The sequence below is a fragment of the Scomber scombrus genome, chromosome 19, assembly GCF_963691925.1.
Source record: "Scomber scombrus chromosome 19, fScoSco1.1, whole genome shotgun sequence".
In the NCBI taxonomy this organism is placed as follows: Eukaryota; Metazoa; Chordata; class Actinopteri; order Scombriformes; family Scombridae; genus Scomber; species Scomber scombrus.
In genome coordinates, this window is record NC_084988.1 from 14073156 (window position 1) to 14085597 (window position 12442).

Here is a 12442-nt window from a genome sequence, read left to right on the forward strand (position 1 = left end):
CAGTTTGGCTTCCTCCTCCTGCTCAGGCTGGTGCAGTTGGCGGCAGGGAGGGAGAAAAGAGCCTGTATTAGCTGCTATCAGGGGAAATGCTGACATTGCAGTAATGTCATATGAAGTGTGCTTGTGAAGCAGCCTCAGACTCGGAGGCTGGCTCCATTGTGCGAGGATTCAGCTCTGATCCTGCGTTGTTGAAAGGCTACACAGCAGCGGAATTCCCCTCTCGCTGTGTGAATAGTTTTTGGGTTAAAACAGTCTAATTTTAGAGCTGCCTGTGCTACAAATACGAGGGCTCGCATAAAGGATGGCCTGGTGCTCAGTGAAGAGTCATTTCTCTCAACCCCGGAGAACACATCTGAGTGGAAATGTGTGAAAGTGATTGAAGAGGTGTGTGTGTGTGTGTGTACTTGTGAGAGTGTGAATGATTTAGGGCAGTGTGTTTGTTGTGTTCAGCTGGGATTGGTTTATTACCCCGCCTGCCTGTCCCCCTGCTTGTCTTGCCCCTTTCCCCGACAGACCACTCTTTGCAGATTGAAAGGGCCTGCTGGAGCATGGTACTGCCCGAGTGTGTGTGTGTCTGTGTGTGTGTTCATGTGAGTGAGAGGGAGGCCTTGAATCAATGGGAGCTGTGATGTCTGTGTCGATATGCATGTAAAGCTTCGGCTAGTCAAATTGATTCACAGGCTGATTACTGACGTTATATGGAGGTCAACCAGGGGCTTAGATCTACCAATCAGCTAGCAGACGTCGACTTTTAGTCCCAATAAAGTGACGATAACTTTGAGGTTTGACTCTTAGAGCGGCTATATCTCATCTGATGTTCTAAAGTGACATTTGTGGATGCAGATAAGGTTTAATTATTATAGTTTAATAACTTTTCTCACACTACTTTTCAAACCCTGATTTTAGAAATTAAGTTGGTACACTTTGGATCGTAAAGCTGCCCCTGGGGTCAAATCAAAAGCAAATGTAAACCTGAATGTAAACCAGTGAAGAAGTGTATGTGAAAGCAGCCGTTACATTACACTGGAGCAGAAAACAGAACTGCCAACTGACTGTGTTAATGCAGCATATGCACCAAAAGCTTTAGTCACAAAGTGAACAGATTGCTATAAATCTCTTGTCCATTTGGCTTGTCTTCCTCCACGAAAACATTCATGCTACTGCCAGAGAGCCCAGCTGAGTTGAGTCTCCTCTTTCGTCATATTTTTTGTCATCTTATTACACACTCTATCTTCGCAATAATAATACATTTATTAAACTGCAGTGACACAAAAAGTAATTTCTCTCTTTCTGTACTGTGTCAAACATGCTTCGACACAGTTTTGCAGTTCTCTTTGCATATAATGAATTAAACCTACACAGAGGATGTCTAATTGATTCTGTGCACCCCTCAGCTGTTAAACACTGTTACATACTTTGGACTTCAGTTGTTCACCCGTGTTTGACCTCACATCCTGCATACCAAAACACACTCACTACATCAACCAGCCAATAAAGAAATGGCAGCAGTTTCAAGAAAATTTTACAGGCTCGTTTTGAAATTACTTGTTTCGGGTGTGAAGCAAAGGAGTCGTACGGCTCTGTGAGGGTTAATTGAAGTGATTCCCATAAAAATACAGAGATTTATATGCACGTACTAAAACTGTGAAGTGTCTGAACACAACTGATGTCTTCGGCTAAATAAACATGCTGACAAAAAGACAGGTTTTTAAAAGTAACTAAACCATTTTTCAATCAATCATTCTATTTAGACCTAAAGAATCATATACGAAACATCTCTTGTTTAACAGGAAATCACTGTCGAGCTCCGGTGCCAGCATATCAGATTTAATGTTCAGACTTGAGCTCAAGGTGGTATCAGCTCTGCTAAGAAAACACATTTGAGTAGCCTTCTCCAGTTACCTTTTTAAAAGTATTTGTGTGGTTGGATTGGTCTGGCGTTGTAGATGGAGTAGTGTAACTTTGCCATCTTTGTCTCTGCGTTTGTTTTGAACATGACGTGTTAACATCATACATGTACAGTACACTGTATGCCTGTGTGAGGTCTGAGTCTCTCTGAGCCAGACAGCTAATGGGATGATAGCATATGTAACAGATGAGTCATTTAACGGGAGATGAAGGAACCAAAACCGCAGCGCTGCGAGTGCTACATTTACTCAGAGGAACCAGCAGCTTCTGGTCGGCTACTGTTAATTCGCACAGTTCCCCTGATAAAAATACTTTAAAAAAAAAATTTTGGTTGTACCAAATACTGCTGTCCGGAAGTTTACTTAAATTAAATGCAAAAGGTTTGTGTTTAAAAAGGTGTTTCTTATTATAATATACTGTATATTAGTAGTTATTTGTAGTCTCACTTTTTGCCTGTCAGAGGTCAGGACTGGGTGATCACATCTCTACTGCAATTTACTCTGCTTTTATTTTTCAGTGGAATAACAGATTTGTTGTCACTGTAAGAATTTTGCAGAGGAAATACTTTGGTAGAAGCACACACTGCTGGCAAGGTTTGATTTTAAACTACTGTGACACTGATCCATCACTACACTGACAGGAATTTGAGATTCATTGTTACTGTCACACTTTTTTCTTTTTTTTTTTTGCTTTCTTTTGAGTTCGTGCAGTGGCATGGATAGTGCCTATTTCGAAATTGATTTATTTAGCAAAATATTTCTTTTGGCATTTTTTGCCTTCATTTAAAAATGTACAGTAGAGATGTGTGGCAAGAGTGACATGTGACAGTCATGTTATAGCGATACAAGGTTGATTACAGTGATACATCCTAACTATAAGGCCCCCAGAGGACCCAACAAGGCTGTTTTTTTCTGCTGTTAAAGCTAAACAGGTGATTATAAATCTGAAATGTGCCCAAAATATTATTCCCATCCAAACAAACCCAAATCTTCCAGCATTCTCTCATTGAAATGCAATAGAATTTAAAATGCGTGAACAAACTCACTCTTACCTTAAGCAGGAAATTCTATCATTTGCCTCCATAGATTAAATTCTTTGCCTGCTTCTCGTTTTTTCTATTCGTTTAAAGTTCTAAAGTAGAAGGACCTATTTCAGGTTTCAGGTTTGGAGGGTAAAAGTCTCATTCATTTATTATTTGATAGTTAGGTGACTCACAGACGGAGCACTCTTATATTGGCATGAAACACTTTTGGATGAATCATTAGTGCAAGAGATGAACAATTTTAACTACTGTGTCAGACTTTATCTGTTTTTAAAATTTTAAATATCACAAGCATATAGACAGAAAATCCTCAGAAAAAATAAACACAATCTGCAGATTAAATCAATATTGTTTTATGGCGTCATCTGTGGCAACAAAGTATTTTAATTGATACACTCACTGACTTCTCCATGACAACAGTGGTAGTAGTATTTAGACCACTGTGCCAAAAATGACAGACAAGTCAAGAATTCTCAGAAACTAAGTTGACATTATTAAAGCTGGTATTCATATTCTAAAAATATATGACCATTCCATTATTTGGGAGAGTCCCATGTGTCTATTTGAACAAAAATGTTTCAACATTGAGGATATTGTTTTAAGAAAATCATGAAATGGAAATGCAGACACTCGCAGAACTAGTGTCCTCCCACACTTAACAGCTCTACGCCCCAACGGACTGACTAGATTTCTTTCTTTACACTTTATACTGTAGATGGCCTTATCAACACCGGGCCACGTCCAGACAGAAGAGTGAAAGAGCACATTGTCACTGCTCTTGTCTTTTCTGTGAGCCTGTGTGTCTTTCTTTTATTCTGCCCGTCCCTCCACCAGCGGCACTTAAATTATCTTGTCATTTTCTTTCAAAGTCACTTCTGTCTCTGTTTCTCTGTTCCTTGTGTGTGTGCGTGTGCGTGTGTGTATGACCCTGAAAAAAACTAAGAGCTGAGCAGTTCTCCCACTTTGCAATAGCAAAATGGCTCATAGTTTGGATATTAATACAGCACTAATTTATGTTTTTTATTTTTTGTCGCCACATCTACTAATGTTGAAATGAAGAGAGTGTGTGCCCAGTATTGGATTGTGTATTGCAGGTGAAAGGGAGCCATTGTGTGTTTTTGTTTTAACAGGATCCGGGGGGGGGATCTGATACTGTATGTGTCAGTCAGATGGGAAGAAGGGCAGAGAAAAGTGGCGCCAGCTTTGGCCCGGTTGGGTAGACTACTTAATTAAGACCCAAAAAACTAATATCCCCAAATCCCCTTCAGCTGAGAGACTCCCTCACTCGTCACTGGTACAGTGGTGCATTGTCTCAGCTGGACTCACTGTGTTTGTTCTGAGTGAGTCAGGGCTCAATTTATGTAAAGGCCTATATGTGTCTGTGTTTGTGCTTGTGTTTGGTTATTCATAGATTTGTGTGTGTGTAGTCTGTCATAGGCTACTTTTGGGGACACATTTCAGACTTCTAACTAGTTAATTAATTTATTTAAAGGTTTAATGATCAGGCACAATGCATATTAATAAAACATTTTAACAAATGTAAACATGCCAGAATTAGCCAAAATACAATTTTACATCTGTTGTCCCTGGACTGATGTTAAGTAGTCACCCTGTCCTGCCGGCACCTGGCCTATCTGCAGCCGCCATGCTTAATTGGGGACTGCTTGTCTAATTGGGAACAAAAGCCATTTGCCAAATTGGGAAAAAGATGATTTTTGGGTCAGTGGTTAAGATTAAGGTAAGGTTAGGCAAGTAGTGGTTATGGTTCGGGTGAGTCTCTTGGAAATGAATGTAAGTCTATGAAATGTCCCCCAAAGTGACCATGTGTGTCTGTGTGTGTGTACACATCTCAGGAAATGTTTCTTTCATGTAGGGGACATCAGATATTCGCTGCACTCGTCCTACAAGCTGTTATACTAATAAATACAAACACATGCACACACACACACTAACACAATAACTGACTAGGGAGCTGAGATCTATTCTTAGCTTCGCCTTGAATAATGTATTACTTGCAGCAAGAGTGGATGGCATAGACACACACATACACACACATACACACAAAAAACACACAGTACCCACCACATGCAGGCATGCATTAAGGGCGTGGACTAAAAAGCAGAAACACCAAACAGTGTAATTTAATTCAGTGCAGCTACAATACAAATGACCAGAGAGTTCAATCAACAGGGCTGTTTTATCAGAGTACATTAGTTCAGATATAGATTTTCTGCATACAGAGTGGAGCCCCTAAATCTTTCATTAGACAGATTAATCAACAAATAACAAACATTTCGTACAGGCTAAACAATGACTCACCATCTCCAGCATGAACTCAAAATATTTTTACTCAAAAGTAATAATCTCCAATTTGAGCAACTGGTACATCATGAATAAAATCTGCCTTTCCCTCACATTTCTCTTCTCACTCTTTTCTTCTGTGTCGGTCTGTTTCAGGCTCTAGATGTGGACCGCAGTGTTCTGTACAAGATGAAGAAGTCTGTGAAGGCCATCTACACGTCTGGTCTGGGTGAGTCCCCCTGTCGGTTAATGTCAGGATTATATTATTTGCTTATATTATCACACTCAGAATTTCACGTAGATTTCAGGCTTCAAGCAAAGATTGGACAACGTTATGCTCCGCTCCATTGCAATTTACTGCTGAGTTTTACCCAGAGCCCTGGTTTTGCTACAGTTCGTCACCTGTGGTTGGCCTGGTGATGTAAAGCTATATAGAGATGGTTTTAAATACTTATAATTTAAAATGTTTTCTGATGGATATCAAGAGTATAACACTGGAAAAGTGTAAAATATGAGACCTTTTAATTCTTATTATTCAGTTGTGTGATCTTATGATAAGCTTTTGCCTTTTTTTGTCCTTTTTATATTTTCTTTTCATAGAATTATTAGATAGAAAATTAAAGTTATCATTATTTACCACTCCAACACTTTGTTCCTTTAGTTTTGAGGCAGAGGCAGAGGCAGAGGCAGAGGTGTGTGTGTGTGTGTGTGTGTGTGTGTGTGTGTGTGTGTGTGTGTGTGTGTGTGTGTGTGTGTGTGTGTGTGTGTGTGTGTGTGTGTGTGTGTGTGTGTGTGTGTGTGTGTGTGTGTGTGTGTGTGTGTGTGTGTGTGTGTGTGTGTGTGTGTACCATGCTCACTGTGGCTGGCTGTGCCAGTGTTGGGTGTTTCCAGCGTCTTTTGTTTAGCTTGCCTGACAGAACCCCGCTGAGAGAGAGTGAAAAAGAGAGAGAGGGAGAGAGACCTCTGAACAATGTGCTGAGCATGTCTTTTTCTGAACAGTGTGAGCTCTGTTCAGGCCAGAGGGACAGCTGTCTGATCCAGACCCTCAAAGGAACAGCTGGGGAGGGGTACACACACACAAACACACACACACACACACACACACACACACTCTGTGGGTGCTGAAGCATGGACGCGCTCATGTTCTCACTCTACTTCACTATTAAACATGCATTTACAGATATACATATTGCCTCCTCGTGGGTCCCAGACTCTGAGCCCCTGTGGTGTCCTCTGACATGAAAGGCTGGTATTGTGTGTGTGTGTTTGTGTACAGTTGTACATGTTGAATATTAATCTGTTTAGCTTTCTGGAGCTTTTCAGCTGCCAAAACCAATTTAATTACAGTCATTTGAATCTGTGTTTTTAATACAGCAGTTCACACACTAGAGATTTGGGAGGCGTGACAGCCATTTTAAAAATTGTCTTAATTATTGACAAGATCATGTGCTGAAGGTAAAAACTGGGAGGAGGATAATCAACTTTTTTGTCCCTGAATGAGGTTTTTCTATTGATGTTGACAATAGAAACATTGGAAATACCACTGGGAATTCTGTTATTTACAGTTTAGCCAAGAGAAGCTCACATGAACTAAGGTCACCTTTTGTTATCAACAATCGCTGAGGAAGAGCTGTCCAGATATGTTTAGATTCAAATCTGGATGGCTCCATGAAGGGCTGTATTTATTTATGTTTCAACCTTGTATCGCTTTAACATGACAGACACATGGAGCAATAATGGATTTAAATTGGTTATGTTCCAGATATAGATGATACTCTATCTTAGTCAATAATTAGCATATTGCAGTGTGAAAGGACCTAGAGGCTTTGCATGTTTTAGCCCATTTATTACAAAGCACCTATACTTAAAGCTGCACTAATCAATATTTTATATTAACAATGGATCAAAATACTGTGTGTAATTTAGAGTTATCAATCATAGTGACAAACCAACAGAGAATTATATTATTATTACCTAACTCTGCAGTTCCCCTCAGCTCTGCAGGTTTAGTGTCTTATAACTCATTGTTTTTTGTTTTTTTTGCCCACATATGTATTATTCGGTTAATTCTTACTGATCTCATCAACATTGTTTCTAAGCTGGAGAATTTAGCAATTTTCAACTAAAAAGCCACTGTATGCTACCAGTACACCATCAAACAGCAGGTAGCTAAAGTTAGCAGCTTGTTATTGAACATAGTTTTTTCCCAATACTTTGTTTATTTTTTAAATTTAAAACATATACAAAATATAACATTCCCCGATAATAGTCTCAGCAATAAGGAAAAACAAACAAACAAAAAAAAACAATATTAAATGTAATAGAAAAGTATAATTATAGTTGCTTTTGAACATAGTTGAATATTTAGCAGCTGAAGGGTCCAATGTGTCCCTCATGAGTTGGTGGAGACCAAAACAGAGCTAAAAGGAAAGTTAATGTTGGTCTTGCATTCGTCACATGGACAGAAACATGACTCAAACGAATGCTAATGTTGCTCTGTGTTTGCTGGATGTGTAGATAGATAACAGTTTGCCACAACAGCTTTGTAACATGATACTGTTTACATGTTGTGTTGCCCTAAGTGGTCAAAAAATTAAATGAATGCACGTGTAACACCCCCAGTTACCATTTTGAAAACTGTGTAGTAATTTTCTACCTTTACAGACATCCATTGGCTTCTGTTCATTTCTTTATGAGTAGTAAATCAATCTTGAGTTATGTAATCCATCACACATCATGTCTTTATTTATTTGGCTCAAAATAACATAATTGTTTTGGGGTAATGCAGTTTGAACTTTTCAAATCAATACATATCAATTGTATATAATTTGAAAATGTTTTAAAAAGAAGTATACAGTAGATGAGATTTAGTTTAAATGCTAAAACTTACAATCACCCTCTTATGGTCCCTTTTCATGATGAACTTTGATTCAGGCTGCGCATTGATGAAACTTCAACGTAGAGACTACACCTGATGTAGTAATCACTTGTAAGTATTTAGTATGAGCATACGATCTTATAAAGAATCAGTGTATATTTCCCCGCTCTGACAAGGTGAATTAAAACACAACAAAACAGAATGGTTGTCATAAAATCTAAATACAGCAAAACTGGAATGCAGAAAGTAAGTGACATGCATAAACTGAAGTTGACATGTTGGGAAGCAGTTGTGCTACACTATCTAAAGCAGATTTCTGCCATCTGAATGTTTCGAGAGTGAAAGCAGACTTTTCATATTCTCCAGAGAGGATGTCGGGAGAAGCCTGAATAATGAGACACACAACAGGAAGCCTCAACACTGAATGCCTCAATACTCAGAGAGTATACTCCTGGTATGACTGACTGTCAAGCCCCAAACTCCACAGGATGTCTTTTTGGCTGTGTCACAGGGAATAGTAATGAGGACGAGGAGGGGACAGGATGGGTAAGAGGGTGATGATTTGGTTAGCAATGGCAATTGAAAATAAATACAATTATAATAGTTACCATACTATGTACAACATGAGCTTATACCAGAGACAAAGAAAAAAATGGTAGGAAGTGAGAGAGGAAGATTTGGGGAAGGCAGGAGAGATAAGCAAGAGAGCCCTGTGTTGCTGCAGGGACCTGTCAGCCTGTCAGGTGGCAGGTTTTGATGAGTAAACCAGCAGCAGCATCTCAAACCGCTAAAAAAGCTGGAGCTGATCGAGCAGAACTGCTAGGACAGGCCTGCCCAAGCAGCTGAACAGAAAACGACTGAAGGCGGAAGAGTGAACGTCGTGTCCCAGCTGTTGTACATATAGGTAGGCAGGATGGCTGCACGGAGTTACTGAATAGTGCAGCACTCGGCCCAGGAAAATGTTCAACTCCACGGCATCCGGACTGGACGTGTCCTCTGGGTCAATGCAGCACAGACACACAAATTCTCTCTGGGCTGCCAGGTAACCAAGAAAATGAGGCTCCCACAAGCTCCAATGTAATTAAATGGATGGATGTCTGAGGAGGATGAATACACACAAAGAAAGTGTAACAAAAATGAACACTGGGGTGTTGATATGTGGATTTGTAGTCATGCTGGCTGCCTGACTCAAATGATCATGTTTGTTTGTGGAGCCGTTGATCTGCTACCTTGGCTCAGACTGAAGTATCTAAAAAACTCTGTACAGACATTCATGTTCCTCAGAGGATAACTATTGATTGATTACTTTGGTTATCACCTGAGTTTTGCTCTAGCGCCATGTTGAAGTTGACGAATGATGTGAAATGTCTATTATTGGGATTGCATTGAAATTTGGTACAGATCCTCATGTGCCCTTCAGGGTGAATTATAATGTCTTTGATGACCCCTTAAACTCTCAGCTATCATCAGGTCAAAGTTTTAATTTGTCCAATACTTGTCTCATTCATAATCAATGGCAACTGTTGCTTTTGAGTCCATATGTGCAAAACAGTCTACAAAGTTAGTGCTTGTTTTACTTTCGGACAGAGCAAGGCTATTTGTTCCACCCCGTTTCCAGTCATTTTGCTTAGCTGAGCCTGGCAAGAAAGAGGATAAACAATATTTCCCCAAACCACAAACTTTATCTTTTTTATCAGAGAGGGAAAATGTACTTTTTTTATTTATGTGTCTTACTCACACGCCCTGTAATTTTCTGTCCTCTGTGGGTAAAAGTTAACTGCTCTCCCTTCTATTTGTGATGGTGTCCATATTGTTAAGTGGACACGGAGTCCAGCATTGTTTTCATGGAGTCCGTAGAGAGATCTGGAATTGATCTGAGGTCAGTCACACATTGTGCAAGTGAGCGTCAGTCAACCAGGCCTGATGGAGCCGTGTGTAAGGGAATGAGTGTGGGAGACAAGAGGAGAGGAAGCAGAGGCCAGCCTGCTATCTGGTGATTAAACTGTGTGTGTGTGTGTAGACTTTGGGATGTTATATAGCCCTCAGCAAGCGCCTGGAGGCCCCCCCCCCGTGTGTGAGAGGAAAGACAATATTAATGTTGTTCAAAACTGTATATTAAGAGGCCATTTGTGTCTGTTGTCAAAGTGTGTGTATGTGCGTTCAATGACCTTATAGCCTCTGTCCTCCAGTCAACACAAGGTCTTCGTTTCCTGGGGTCAAGCAACAGGAGCTGTTCTCTCACTCACACACACACACACACACACACACACACACACACACACACACACACACACACACGTTTGTCTTTATGTCCTTGTGAGGACACTCATTGACAAACCTTAACCATCACAACTATATGCCTAAAGGTAACCGTGACCCTAAACTGAACCTGAACCCAATTCTAACCTCAAATTGCCCTTTGCAGTTGTGAGGACTGGTCAAAATGTCCTCACAACTGCAAAGGGCAATTTGCAACTGACATTGGTTCACACATGCACTGTTTTGTCACTGTTTTAAAAAAAAATTGTTAGTACATGAAGTTAGATGTTACAATTAAGGAATAACTTTAAGTTATTTGAGGAGTGTTGGTGACTTTTAGTGTGGAATTGAAAATTTGATCTAATTAGGCATTAAGGAATAATTTAACATTTCTAGAAAATGACTCCTCTTGGGACTTCTTGAAGTCTTTGCTGGTTGCTTAGCAACTTCACAGTGATGATAAGACTCACAAGAGTCAATGGGCTGGTCTAAGAAATAATTCTGCCACAAAACCTTTTGTATGGATTTAACAAATGTGATATAATGGCCTGATCATTAGTGAGCTTTAGAGGTGTTGGTTGACAGATTATGTTACGTCTGGATCAAGCCTGACTAATTGTTTCCAGTGTTTTTTGCTAAGGTGAGTTAACAGGTGGCTGGCTGTAGGTTCGTATTACAGACATGAGAGCGGTATTGATGTTCTCATATTACTCAGCAGGAAAGTCTGACAATCCCTTTAAAATAGTATTTAAGTCCAACTTCAACCAAAGTTTGTTTGATAGTATAAGCTGCAGTGCAAATGTATTCTGTTATTTCACCAAACTGAGACAAGCTATCATTCATTAATGGCTTGATTTTTCTCTCTTGTGGGATGACTTTTGCCTCCCATGATGACTGCTGGATGTCTACAGAGTTCCACTAAAGACCCAAATCCTTTTTATTGAAAGAGCCTTTAATTGGCAAACTCTGATTCTAATAAAAGTCTTAATTAGTCCTTTTTATTAAAAGGCTGACACACTGAGAAGGTCAACAGGATCACACATTATGGAAATGACATTTGAACAACAAATGGGTCAAGATCAGGTTAAAATTTTTCCAAGTTGAGGTCATTTAAATGAAATGCAAATTATTTCACTTGAACCAAGACCTAAATTATAGTGAAGTTAAAATCACATTACTTGAGCTTTATATTGTTAAAACAGAGGACATTCTTAGAGTATGTGTGACATGTGGTTTTAAATAAGCTCTTGAACTTCAGTTTAATTGGAAATGATTACACAACATTTTCAGGACATCACTCAGTGAAGACATATTGTTTACAGTGTAAACCGTCCTCTCTTCTTTCGCTTCCTCTCTCTGCCACGTTGCTTATAAATCGGCTCTGTGTGTTATGCAGCCCTTTGAGGTTCATGCACTCCTCTGTACTCCAGTCTGCATGTGTGATGTGTTTAGGTCATGTTACAACAAATGCTGTACTCTCAAAGCAGCCCAGGGGGGTTTCGTGCTGTTTGTCGGTGTTGAATAGCTGAGCGGAGAGCTCTCGTGTGCCACTTCTAAACAACAGCATGCCACCGCCCTGTTGGCTCAGCGCCTGGCAGAGCCACATCCAAACAGCTGGAGCTGATGTGTAAACAGTAGACTGTGGGTGTGTGTGGTAGGGCTGAGTGTCTGACAAATGACAGTGATCGACATGTTTTTTGTGTGCGTTATTTGTACTGTTTTTGTGAGTGAAACTTTTCTGTTTCCTCAATTGTCACCAAGCATATTGAATCAAATATAATTAGAAGTGTTTTGGAACCAATATTTGGAAAGTGTACTACTACTTTAAAAAACAAATATTGAGACTTAACAGCTCTATGAAGGACATCGTATCCTGTTTAGCCATGCTAGTGGTTGTAGGGATGTTGTTGTCGGTCTGTTGAACTGGCCATCACTTTGGTCCATACTGAAATATCTCAACATTTTGTACAGTTTGTCCAACTCTTTGGTTTATGACCAAATGCTATTAGCCTCTTCTGTACTTTGTGTTTAGTGCTTCTTAGCAAATGTTAGCA

The 12442-nt window shown here is 39.8% G+C and overlaps 1 protein-coding gene across 1 annotated transcript in view; it reads left to right on the top strand.

Moving 5' to 3' along the window:
* Window positions 1-12442, top strand: part of asap2a (ArfGAP with SH3 domain, ankyrin repeat and PH domain 2a) — a 59829-nt gene that overhangs the window by 14969 nt on the left and 32418 nt on the right. Inside the window, exon 2 of the mRNA XM_062440234.1 lies at window positions 5408-5480. Coding sequence (XP_062296218.1) covers window positions 5408-5480 — 73 coding nt within the window. The remainder of the gene's footprint in view (window positions 1-5407; window positions 5481-12442) is intronic.